The following is a 12,715-nucleotide window of genomic DNA, read 5'->3' as shown; positions in this document are numbered from 1 at the left end:
GCCTCTGTTAGCTAAGCAAGTGCTAATTTTTAGGAAATCTTCTGGAGAGCATGTCTGTAAAAAAAAAAACCCAAAAAAACAACACCTCTGTTCTAGATTTCCTGTTTGAGCAGATCTACCAAACATAGCAACAACCCCCAGAAATGTTTACCAGGAGACTCACCTTTCTTGAAGTGACTCAAGCAATAGGCTAAGTAGTGCAATCTGGACCCACTGGTGGCCAGACTGTGCTGTTTCCTTGGCTGTTCTGCTTGTGTGAGCATGTAATTTTCAGGCATTCAAGGAAACTTCATGCTTACCAGCTTCCTGTAACCTTTGGAGAAATGTCATTTAGATTCGTTTTGGAACTTCTCATCCAGTTACTGGTACTTCGTTTATCACTAACATGACTTTGCAGCATAGAGAATTAGTAGTGTGGACTGCCTGTGGTTGTTAAATCCAAGATTATTTTTTTGAGCAGAATTTCAAGGTTCAGTGTTTCCGCTGCCTTTCTCCATCATGCTTGCTGCATACTTTCTGTGATTTTTACCTGGTTGTGCTCTTAAGGGGAAGGAATGTTGTCTACTTTTGGTGTTTTGCTTCCAGAAGTGAAAGTTACTGAAGGCTTTTTATTGCATATTCTGTTCCTGATTAAGACACTAGATTGGACTGGGCAGTGTATCAGGAAAAAGTAAACAGTGGGTTTCTATGGGGTGTTTTCAGCTGTACTATTTTAGTGCTTCAGCTAGGTAGCAAAAATCCAGTGAACTTGCTGGTTATGCTAGAAAGACATTATGTATGCTCCATTTAGCATTAAATTTATGTGATAAAATGTTAATACTGGATCTTTGTTCAGATTATGAAGCAAATATTTGGAGTGTAAAGTGGCTGTCCTATAGTATTTTTGGAAGAAGTCTTTTTCCTGTGTGTAATCAATGAGACAAACACAAACCATATGATATCAATCTCTTTGCCAGTAGCTCCATCAACAGTGCAGGAAGGGAAGAAAAAATTATGTAGGGGCATAGATTTAAATTTGCAGAGAAAGTGATATTTTCTTTTTTTCCTGCTAATTTGGGTAGAATTCTTTCCCTCCCATTTACTTGGAATTATCTGAGCTATTTTCAATAAATGAGTGATGTATTCAAGTATATACTTCATAGTTTTCAAAAAGCCCCTAGATTTTCAGTTAATAGTTAGGTGAGATTTATAAGTTATGAAAAAATGAGATAAATAATGAAAACCGTGATTCATTTATTTCTTTAGGGTTTATATGCTGGACTGAGGAAGCATTTCTATGAAGATAAAAATCCTTATATTAAAAAAAGTTTTTGGGAAAGGAGAAAGATTTAATAGTCCTGGGAAATTTGAATTTATTTGTATTGTAATAGTTTGGAATATGCTTCACAGGTGACTACCTGTGAAAGGTGAATGGAGTTTTCTAACAGTTAAATATTGGGGTGTAACCACTCATATTTCATACAATAGCAAGTGCTGTTATAACACTTACAGGAGCCAAGGAGAATTACATGCTTTTGGTGAGACAGGACATATTAATGCAAAATAACACATTATCAGAGTGGTATGCTCTCACTTGAGACAAAGTAGAACTCTCATGATCTGATTGGAGTGAGAATGAATTAGACAGAAGCAGAGATCAGTGTATGTATGTATGCTAATATAAACTGATGCAGTGCACTTCATTTTTCTCTCACAGATTGTCATACTGAAGGGCAGAATATACTTTTCACAGATGGAGAATATATCAATCAAATAGCAGCATCTAGAGATGTAAGTTTTACAACTGGGCTTTATTTTACAATATTTATAGCCTCCTTTTTGCTTCATGTTTGGCTTTTTCTTCACTAATACAATTACGGAAGAAATCCATATAACTCGAAATAATGAGAAACTTCCATATTTGTGCATAAAAGTGCAATATTTCGGTATTCACACAGTTTTGATTTGTGATTGATTTTTTTATTTTTCAGATAAGTTTTAAGAAAAACTCCATTGCTCTTTCAGGAAAAAAAATCTTACATGTTGAATAAGATGTTCTACAGGTTCTTTGTAGGATAAGCTTCGTAGGGAATAAGAATTAAGAATAAATTTTTTTTCTTTATTAATTTCCTGTAATTGCTTTGGAACTTATTGGAGCATTTCAGACAGTTTTATTAGAAAATATAGGAATTCCAGATTCCAATTGATTTTTGTGTGGAAATTGCCTGATGGCCAAAGCTGTAGAAACTCAAAATGCTCCTACTAGGGACAAAACTGTAGTGGTTGTTATATTTTTTTCAGCAGACAGTTACTGTGTTTTTAATTCTGGTGTGGTTTTTCAAGTGAGAAATCTGCAAAACAGGGATGGGGTGAAACTGGGTTGGCAACAGATGCTAAATATTAACTGTCGAAAAACCAAGATTAATCCATTTCCCTCCTAGCAGAATCAGCTGCTTGGTTTTTTTAACATGACTCTGCACTTGTAAACAGAAAACTCTTCTAACTCTTTACAGCAGTCACTCTGCATGCAGAATTTTGAGTTCTGAATAAGGAGAAGTTCAGGGCTTAAACATAGATGTAAATAATTGCAAGAGTAAGATTTCTATCGCAGTTCACTATTTTTATAGTGTTCATAGCATTTTCCTAGAACTCAATGAGTTTAAGGCATCAGATACCTCAGCTTGTCCTGGTGGCCACTTAATTATTTTCTCCTCTGTGGTCATTAAAATAAAAGTTACTTTATCAATGTGTCCTCTGACATTTACTCTGAAGTAGTGCTATGTTGATGCACTTAGGACTTGAGAAGTGAATTAATTAATTTCTGGTACAGTGTAAAGTGGATTTTTGTATTTTTTGCAGGATGGCTTTGTAGTGCGAATATTTGCCACGAGTACTGAGCCAGTATTGCAACAAGAACTGCAGCTTAAGCTTGCAAGAAAATGCTTACATGCCTGTGGCATCTCATTGTTTGATCTGGAGAAAGATTTGCACATTATCAGTAAGTTTTCTTCTTTGAAGGTTAATAACAAGCCTGATAATTCAAACAGTAGAGCTGAAACATTGTGCTTTCCTTTGGCTCTACTATGTGCAGGAAGGTATAGCTCCGAAATAAACACATGGAGAGGGGTGTGAAACCATTCAAGCATTACTTGACTCAGAGTCAAATCCATACACTCATTTGGAACCACCTTTCTATCTCTAGTACTGTTCATGGTTTTCAGTATTTTCCTTCAGTTGTATAATAAATATATAATTGTTTGAAGCCTGGACTTTATAATAAGCTGCAGAACTCCTTGCTGTGGGTCAAAGTCAACAATTTACAAGGATCACTGACTGGATTAAAGGGAGAAAGAATTACATTGAAAAACACATTTACATCAGAATTTGAGTTGAAGAATTGTTAGTATCTATGAAGGTATTTTGAAAAAAGATCACTTGGCCTTTGCTTTGGGGTAGTTTTGCTCTATTGAGCTTGCTTTTGGCTGTACCAGAACAAAAGAAAAAGTGTGTTTGGCTCCATGGACCAGCAGAGGTGGATAGGTGACTGGTCTGTGAAACTGCCTGGTTAAACTGTTCAGTTAACACGATCTTACTTGCACAGGTACAGGGTTTGATGAGGAATCAGCTGTCCTTGGTGCTGGGAGAGAGTTTGCACTGATGAAAACTGCTAGTGGAAAGGTACTGAAAATGTTCTGTAGTAAATAGCAAATTGCACCAATAGATTTCTGTGATTTTTAATTTAATCATTATTTTCCATAATGTCTTTTGTGCCTTTTCAGTATGTTAGAATGTATGTTTATGACTGTACTCAAATATATTTTTCAGAGCCTGCTTTAGAACCTAAGAGGCAAATAGTTATTTTGAAAAAAGATCAGATAATCAATCAACCAATAAGATAATCAACCAATCAGATAGTTGGAACTCCTTAGAAATCCATTACTTGACTTTTTAGGAATTTCTACAGTCAGTCTTACAATAAAGGGCTTTGTTTAAATTTGGGAAACAAAACTGTCTTCTGTCTACAAATGATGTGTTAGCACCTTTGCAAATTTGACCACCTCATAACTTTCTACAATCTGACTGTAGTAATTTATTTAAATACCATCCTGATTTTTTTTCTGGTCTCTTAGAGAATTATTGATTCCCCTATGCAAATGTTTCAATTGATTTCTTCAAACCTATTCTTAATGATTTGATATGTTGTTTTGCTCAGTGGAGACTTTTTGAGGCATTTGCATAATCATGGAAATTTAGAAATAATACTGTCGGTGACTCTTTACATTATTTACTGAGGTTCTATTTCAGTGTGAAAGACTAATGCTGTTTATCTTGTAGAAACATAGTTCTTAATTACATATTCAAAATTGCACTGCTTTGTTGGAATGAAGGCCTTGCTCTGCTGCTGTCAGAACAGTGAGATTGTTTAAAATGTTAGAGCAAATACTTTTTAAGAAAATTTAATGGTATGTACCAGAATTTGATCAAATAGAACTCTTCAGCATTGAGGGAGACCGATGAACTTTATCATTTGACTAACAAGAGTGCCTGTTCAGTATAAAATTACCACATTTCCTGGGTTTGGTCTATAAAGTGTCTGTTAAGGTAGGAAATACTATGTGTAAGGAATGTGAAGTGGCTTCAGGTGCCCCATAGCCTGACATACCAATTTTTTAGAGCTGTTGGGTTGCATGGTTCTAAAGGAAACCTTTTAGTTCATGTCAGTATTTTTGTGTTTGTTCACGTGAAATACCTTACTCTGTTATTTATGTAGTCAGTGGCCACTGTGCATTTACTAAACATGCTTTACAAATGTGTTGAAACATATTAAAATATATAGTAATTTTTTATTTTAAATTGATTTTATTGTTATGATACCATCTTGGTTTTCCACAGACCAGACATTTTTGTGAGGTGTTTTAAAATGCTTTCTCTGAGTAGTTTCTTTGGTTTCTTTCTTGTGTGTTCAACTCATCTAGCCAAACAATTATATATGAAAACTCACTCAGTGGCTCAGAAGAAAGCACAATTCCAAACAGTCTAATCTAAGAATCTAATTGGAATGTTTCCTCATTAAGTCAAAATTGGTGGGTTTGGGACAGAGATAGTGAAATGGCATAAACAAAGTCAGGAAGAGTGCAGTGTGGTTTGAAGTGAAAAGAATTAAAAACAATGCAACTTTGAGAATTATGTAAGCTTGAAGTGCTGTGTCATAACTAAAACTGATAAACTTTTTTCTCCTAGATTTATTATACTGGCAAATATCAGAGCCTTGGAATCAAACAAGGTGGCCCTTCAGCTGGCAAATGGGTTGAACTCCCAATCACAAAATCTCCAAAGATTATTCAGTTTTCTGTTGGACATGATGGCTCACATGCCTTACTTGTTGCTGAGGATGGAAGCATATTCTTCACAGGCTCTGCTAGTAAAGGAGAGGATGGTGAATCAAGTATGTATCATTGCTTGCTTGACCAGTGGTCGGTAAAAGCCTCTTAAAGACTTATTAATTTGAAAATAAGAGTTTCAGAATTTTCCAGGAACATGTAGGCATGCCATTTGTGCTGGAGATGATGCTGGCCACAAGTCCTGACAACCAGTGCCAAAACCTCTCCCAGCTACTGAATCCAATCTGTGTTTTACCACAGTTCGGGTTGTGTGGTGGAAATACTGTTTTAGATTTGTTCCAAAAAAAGACGGTAGTAAATTTGGTCAAGAGGCCATGCTGTCTGCCTGGGACTTGGAAAACCGTGGAGCCTAACTGTTGCCTCTTCGCTGTTGTTTTATTGAGCTTTGCAAATGAGTGTTTTGCTGGCTGGTGTAGGTGCATTGATGAGAACTTGTAGAAGCAGATCTTCTGTGCTCGATCAAGCAGAATTCTTCAGACATTAAAGAAGACAGATTAATTTGATCTTCAGACTAATAAATGCCTCATCAATATAAGATTAACACATTTCCTGGTCTTGATTTCTGTAGTTGTGTGTGTAGGTTGAAATAGACTTTGTAAGACAACTGAAGATATCTTTAAGTGCCCTGGAGCTGTGATCTGCTATAATATTGAATTATATACTTCACTTTAGTAAACAGATGGGAGATGATGATGTGGTAGATTAATAAGAATAATTAACATGATTTGAAATACTGGAAGAATCATTTCTAAAAGATACTGATTTAATCATGTCTTGGCTTGCCACTGAATTTTTTGAGAGGAGCCAGTATAATCCAATTAAAATTAGATCAGGAGATTGTACCTATAGTTAGTTGTTTGTTTGGGTTTTTTTCATTAGTGGTCTGAAAACTATGATCATACCTGTGATGGTTTGAGGATTTTTTTGGTAGCTATACTTGTAATTTATTTCTTTATTTAAAGCTAAAAGCAGACGGCAATCAAAACCATATAAGCCTAAAAAAATTATTAAAATGGAAGGAAAGATTGTCATATCTACAGCGTGCAATAATGGGAGCAGTTCTGTAATTTCCAAAGATGGAGAACTCTACATGTTTGGAAAAGATGCCATTTACTCTGATAGTACAAGTAAGTTAATATTCATCTTTTGCATTATTTTTCAGCTGAAGTAATTGAAATTAGTATGGAAGTTTTTAGCCCATGAAAATGTTATTTATGTGTTTCTTAATGTATTTCTGACATTCTGTTGATTCAGACAAATGTGACAGAATGGGTAGAAAAAGGTAGTTTCCAAAAGTTCTGTAACATAATTTAGCATCAGTGGTGACAAATACCCAAAGTAATTCTTCCACTAAGGAGAAGAAAAAAAAAAATCACTTGTGCTAATCTGGCACAAGAAGGCCACACAGGGGGAAGCCACAGAACTAAGATGTGCTTTGGTATGAACAAGGGCTGCTGGAAGCTGAGCCTTAATGTGCTTCTCTGCTCATAAGGTAGCTGGAGATCCTGTACACCACAGTTTAAGTAAAATATAATGAAATAAACTCCAATGGCTTTGTGATTCCTTTGGAATTCTTTTTCAAAACATGTGATTTGCAGCAGTTTTAGGTTTGCTTTTGGATTTTCGTTTTTTGCAGGACAAGTGGCCTAGGTTTACTTCTCCTTTCACTTTTTATTCTAGCACTTGTTTTTTTATATCTGTTTTTCTTACATGCTGTAAATTTTAAAATTGTCTGTATCCACTAACAATTCTGTTACATCACTGAGTTTCCTTCTTGGCTAGAAAGTGCAATTTTTCACCCAAGTGTTTTATGTCTTACAGGTTTAGTAACAGATTTGAAAGGTCATTTTGTGACTCAAGTAGCCATGGGCAAAGCTCACACCTGTGTGTTAATGAAGAATGGAGAAGTTTGGACATTTGGAGTAAATAATAAAGGACAGTGTGGACGAGACACAGGCTCTATGAGCCAGGGAGGAAAAGGTGTGGGACCTTGATTTTTTTTTTTTTTTAGGGTTTTTTTTAGCTTTTCATTTGCATGCAAATATCAGAAGTGAAAACAAAGCTAAACATTTTTTATAAAATGTAATTCCAACACTAAAGTTTGAATACATGCAACATGATCGGATATTTCCAAAAAGTCTCTGTGCTGGCTGAGCAGGCAAATGAGGCATTCCTAGTCATTTCTTTTAAAACTTGATCTGTGAATGTTCTTCAGAGCTTCAGCAGTTCATAGACATGTAGAATAGTTGGAGGTGGAAGCAGTCCTTTAAAGGTCATTTAGTGCAACCCCCTTGGCAATGAACAGGGACATCTTCAGCTAGATCAGGTTGCTCAGAGCCTTGCCCAACCTGTCCTTACCTCTCGGAGTAACGAGAACCCTCTCTGTTGGCCTCAGAAAGCAAGAATTTCTTATTTCAATGTCTTAATTAGGTTTTGGAGTTGAGAACATGGCAACAGCAATGGATGAAGATCTGGAAGAAGAACTGGATGAAAAAGATGAGAAGTCCATGATGTGTCCTCCAGGCATGCATAAATGGAAGCTGGAGCAGTGTATGGTGTGCACTGTATGTGGGGATTGCACAGGCTATGGAGCCAGCTGTGTTAGCAGCGGCCGTCCTGATAGAGTACCTGGAGGGTAAGCACATGTGTGGGGCTGTGGCTGCTGCAGTGGGTTGGATGGCTAAAGCACTTCCTGAATGTGAACTGAGTTGAAGTTTCCATCTAAAGTGACTTTATAGCTAAATATATGGTAGTATGTGCTTTTAAAATCAGAAATGGCTTATAATTTCTGAAAATAGCTTCTGGCTGCAGGTGATTTCATTTTACCTACTGTTTTCTTACTTTGGCATGTAGTTCTTTACTAGAAGCTGTTGGATGTGAACACCAATGTCATTTCTGTCTCATGACAGACCTGCTGGCTTAGGATAACTTTTCTTCATCCTCTCATCGAAGTTTATCTTGCTTTTCAAGCTGCCATTATCTGTTACTTATTAGTTGAGCTGCAGGAGGGCCACTGCATTACCATTACTGTTTCTTCAGCATTTTGTGTGCTCATTGTTTCCTTGTTCATGTTTTCATGTGGTGTACATTAAATTGAAGAAAGAAAATGTATTCTGAGAAGTCAGGTCAGTGTATGGTCAGTGTAAGGCACCATGCAACAGCAGCTAGGATTTAAATTAGCTGTCCTTCCTGTTTATCTCAGGAAAACTTGCATATCCACAGATAGAACCAAGTAATAATCTATGTTTTAATTACAAGGGCATCAGTAATGCACAAAAATAAAGATAGTGATAAAGCAACTCTGTTTACTGCAGAATCTGTGGCTGTGGCTCAGGTGAGTCAGGCTGTGCTGTGTGTGGCTGCTGCAAGGCATGTGCTAGAGAACTGGATGGCCAGGAAGCAAGGCAAAGAGGAATCCTTGATGCTGTAAAAGAGATGATACCTTTAGATCTCTTGCTGGGTAAGTAATATGAAATTAGCAAAAAGGCTTTTAATTCTCATTTTTACTGTACCTGATTTTTTTCCCTATTGTTGTCCAGTACATTTGTTTACACACTTTGTTACCAGACAATTTTAGTGTCATATTGTTAAAATGGTGCTTAACAGTCAAATTTATTTATTGGTGATAAGCAAAGTGGGATCATTCTGTTAAGTGAACTAAGTTCACCCTTACTACAGTCACCTGTGCCGCTTTGTGACCTGTGCAGTTACGATATTAATGTTGATACTACAAAATTGTTCTTGTCCTTTTTGATATCCTGAAAAATTTCTATAATGTTTTTATCAGGATTTAAGCATTCTTAAACTAAAGCATGGCTAATTCATGTAAAACTCTTTACAAATATAAACAATCATAGACTTGGTTTAATAATACTTTTAAAAGCTTTTTAGGAGAGAATGGAGATAACCATGACAACACATAACTACATATATGTATATGCCTGAGTACTGTTTAGTGATGTTGGAATAATCAGATTCATGAAAACCAGGAAATTAGGAGATAAAGGTTAGAAACTCCTCAAAATTTACTCAAATCCTTTTTATTGTCAGGGCCATGTAAAAAGCAGCTAGTAAGTAAGTTTTCAGTTTTCATTTCCTTAACTTCTTTTGGGTTTATTGCCACCACAACAATTTTAAAGATAATTTTACTTATTTTATTAATCTATTTAGCTGTCCCTGTTCCTGGAGTTAATATTGAAGAACACCTTCACCTACGACAAGAAGAAAAGCGGCAGCGTGTAATTAGGAGACATAGATTGGAAGAAGGAAGAGGTGAGTGGCTTATTGAGAAGGGCCTTGAATAGCTTAAGAAACTTCTGACTCTGTTTTCTGAGAATGAAAATAGTCTTCCTCCACTGAGCCTGTACAGTGATCAAACTAAATCAGGTCCTAAGATAGTTCATTATGTAGCAGGCTTTTAGAAAATGTGGAAAATCTGTGTGCTTAACAAAGTCTACACATATGAGTCAGAATTTTAATGATGAAAGGAGCACTTTATATCACTTTCACAGGTCAGTTTTTTGGTTTTCTTCCTAGTTGAATGATTGTTTTAGGATCTACATTTTAAAAAACGTTTATTTGAAGAGAGGATTACAAGCCTGTCCCATGCTATTTACCTATTATATGCATTATCTAATTACTATAATTATTCCATTTCTGTTCTGTAATAGTAGACAGAATTTTCTTTTATAAAATGAACTTTTCTGTATTTGCATAACGTGAGAATATTGACACAGACTGAATTAAAAAAACAAAATACCATTGCAGCATTTCAAAATTCTTATGTTTTATCTACTTCATTGTTGATTTTCTACACAAAAATAATCTACATTAAGAACTTCACAGTACTCTGTGTTCTAAAATACCTCAGTGTCTTGTCAAATTAAATATGAGAAATTTAGACTGATGTAACCTGTAATATTTTTTTAAAGCATGATGATGTGGTTGCTAAGGTTATTGTGTGTTGAGAAGAGGAATGACTTATTGGGACATATGCTCTTTCAAGTTCCTGCAGTTTTAGTAAATACACTTTGATTCTTCTTTTATGTGTTAGATACTGGTTTTACTTGAATACAAAATGTGCCTTGTAATCCAAATTATTCCCTAGACTGTGTCAGTGAATCTTATTATGTGAATTGTGTCTTTACTTCATTTTATAAGAAATTGCTGGTTTTGGCCACAAATAAAGAGCAACGCGAAAGAGAAGTCTTGCAGTTGCCTGTGCATATGGAAAAGGATGGAATATTTATTTTTCTTTGCATCTTTGTGGCTAATTTTAGCTGTGAAGTAAAAAGAGGAAGCCTTTGTTTAGGTCATGTCCGAGCTGCTGCATGCTGCTGGCAAATGTTGCGTGCAGCTAACAATTTTTTATTGAAACCTAATTAAATTCCCAGGTATTATTGAAAGGTGCTGCTGTTCAGACCATCAGTGATGACAGAGATGGGAGGTAGATTTCAGTTAAAGGAAAAAAGAAGAGTGCCAGAGAAAAATTTACATTTGCTTCTATTTCTGTGTCTAGAAGTAGAACCAGAGCAGCTTATCCCTTCTGTATGCCATCTGTTTCAAAAAGCAAAAAAAGGATCACTTGAACAGTAGCAGGAATGTACTCTTATGATTGGTTTTATAGATGCTTGGGTGAAAGGAGGTTGTAGTCAGGTGGGAATTGGTCTCTTCTCCCAGGCAGCCAGTGACAGGACAGGAGGACACAGTCTTATGCTGCACTAGGGGAGGTTTAGGCTGGACATTTGGAAGAATTTCTTCACAGAAAGGGTGATTGGGAATTGGAATGGGCTGCCCAGGGAGGTGATGGAGTCACTATCCCTGGAGGTGTTTGAAGGGAAGATTGAATGTGGCACTTAGTACCATGGTCTCGTTGACATGGGGGTGTTTGATCATTGGTTGGACTTGATCTCAAAGGTCTTTTCCAGCCTAGTTGATTCTGTGGTTCTGTATAGGGACTGCAGCTGAAAATATACTGTTATCCAGCTTGTTGCACACATTTGTGTTACATTCTCTATCTAAAGAGCATTGAAATCCCATACCTGTGTGGCTGTGGGAGGTAGTGGGTCTGGAGGGGTTGGACATTAGTCTCCTGTTTTGGTTCAGAAAAACTTCTTGTGATAAAGCTGGGAGCAGTGTTTCACAAATACTTAGAGATCTTGTTTTATATAATCAAGTATGAATATTTGATTTGATAATCAATCTTTATTTGCATAATCAGATCAAATAGCTTTTTTGCTTCTCCATCCAAATGAAGAAGTTTTTCATTAATGAGTTGCTGCAAAGAGTAGCACCATTCTTGCTAACTCTTATGATACTGCTCTTTTCATGAGAGAACAAGAACATTTAAATAATCTACTAGATTTTTTTGTGCAAAAGGTTTTGCAGTCTGATAAAACATAGCTATAACAATGTTAAAAGAACAGGCAGGTTACTTGTTGCTTAGTTTTCCCAAGGGTTTTAGTATTTGTGCATATGGAACTGAACATATCCATGCTAATGAAATAGCTATTTGGAGATCGAGAAAGAACTTTCAATTTTCTGAAAACACTGCTTAGTCAGTTAAAGGCTGGACCAGCTCTTTGGAGCCTTTCCTTAAGGTACACAGTGTTTGGTTTGTCAGGATTCTGATTTCTGGATTATTTAGTGTGTTAATGTGTGTGTTTTGTTCTTTTATAAGAAACAAAGCATGTATAGTTTATGGCGTTTAAGACTAGGATTCATCACTGACTGTAGCTGCAGACTTTTAAGTTCCTGTTGCTGACCTTTATTCAATACAAATATTTTCAGTAAATTTTGAATGTCTTGTAAACAAGAGAAAAGCTTTAAAAATACAGGAGTATTTCTTCCTAAAACAGTCATAGAAATAAAACAAAAACTCACAAAGAAGCCTCTCACCTGAATGTGTTGAAATAGGACTTAGGTTTAGGAGAGAGGTGTAAGAGCAAAAGTGCTGGGATTATACTAATTTTTAAGTTGTCTAATTGTTTGTGTTTCATTCAAAGCTCCAGACTTTAGTCCTGTTACAATGACCTGTGATACAAAAATATGTTCTTGGGGTCCACTTGAATTAAGAATAAAAGCGATAGTCACGTCTTTAGGTGTGACAATCACTTAATTTCTCCCCAAGATCACTTGTTGTCTCTTGTATTGAAGAAGATAAGAATGTTTATCTTAATTTGCATTTATCTGAAAATACTAACTCTGAACTTGAATGTTCTGGGTAGAAGTAGCTGTTGCTAATAGCTACAATATCAATGACCTGGTTCAGTGTTACTGGCACAAGCAATTAACTCCTCACACATGATCCAAGTAGCCTGCCACTGTTGTAAGGG

At 36.0% G+C, this 12,715-nt stretch overlaps 1 protein-coding gene across 14 annotated transcripts in view; it reads left to right on the top strand.

Annotated features, from left to right (window-relative positions):
- Nucleotides 1–12,715, top strand: part of MYCBP2 (MYC binding protein 2) — a 175,104-nt gene that overhangs the window by 43,140 nt on the left and 119,249 nt on the right. For all 14 annotated transcript variants that reach the window (XM_074535571.1, XM_026793781.2, XM_026793784.2 and 11 more), the window contains exons 9-17: nucleotides 1,697–1,770; nucleotides 2,839–2,977; nucleotides 3,581–3,657; nucleotides 5,221–5,425; nucleotides 6,344–6,508; nucleotides 7,203–7,361; nucleotides 7,812–8,016; nucleotides 8,696–8,841; nucleotides 9,552–9,653. In XM_074535571.1, the coding sequence (XP_074391672.1) occupies nucleotides 1,697–1,770; nucleotides 2,839–2,977; nucleotides 3,581–3,657; nucleotides 5,221–5,425; nucleotides 6,344–6,508; nucleotides 7,203–7,361; nucleotides 7,812–8,016; nucleotides 8,696–8,841; nucleotides 9,552–9,653 (1,272 nt within the window). The remainder of the gene's footprint in view (nucleotides 1–1,696; nucleotides 1,771–2,838; nucleotides 2,978–3,580; nucleotides 3,658–5,220; nucleotides 5,426–6,343; nucleotides 6,509–7,202; nucleotides 7,362–7,811; nucleotides 8,017–8,695; nucleotides 8,842–9,551; nucleotides 9,654–12,715) is intronic.

This window comes from Zonotrichia albicollis, chromosome 2 (assembly GCF_047830755.1).
Source record: "Zonotrichia albicollis isolate bZonAlb1 chromosome 2, bZonAlb1.hap1, whole genome shotgun sequence".
Taxonomy (NCBI): domain Eukaryota; kingdom Metazoa; phylum Chordata; class Aves; order Passeriformes; family Passerellidae; genus Zonotrichia; species Zonotrichia albicollis.
The sequence above is the reverse complement of the archived record's forward strand: the minus strand, read 5'-3'. Positions and strand labels throughout refer to the sequence as shown.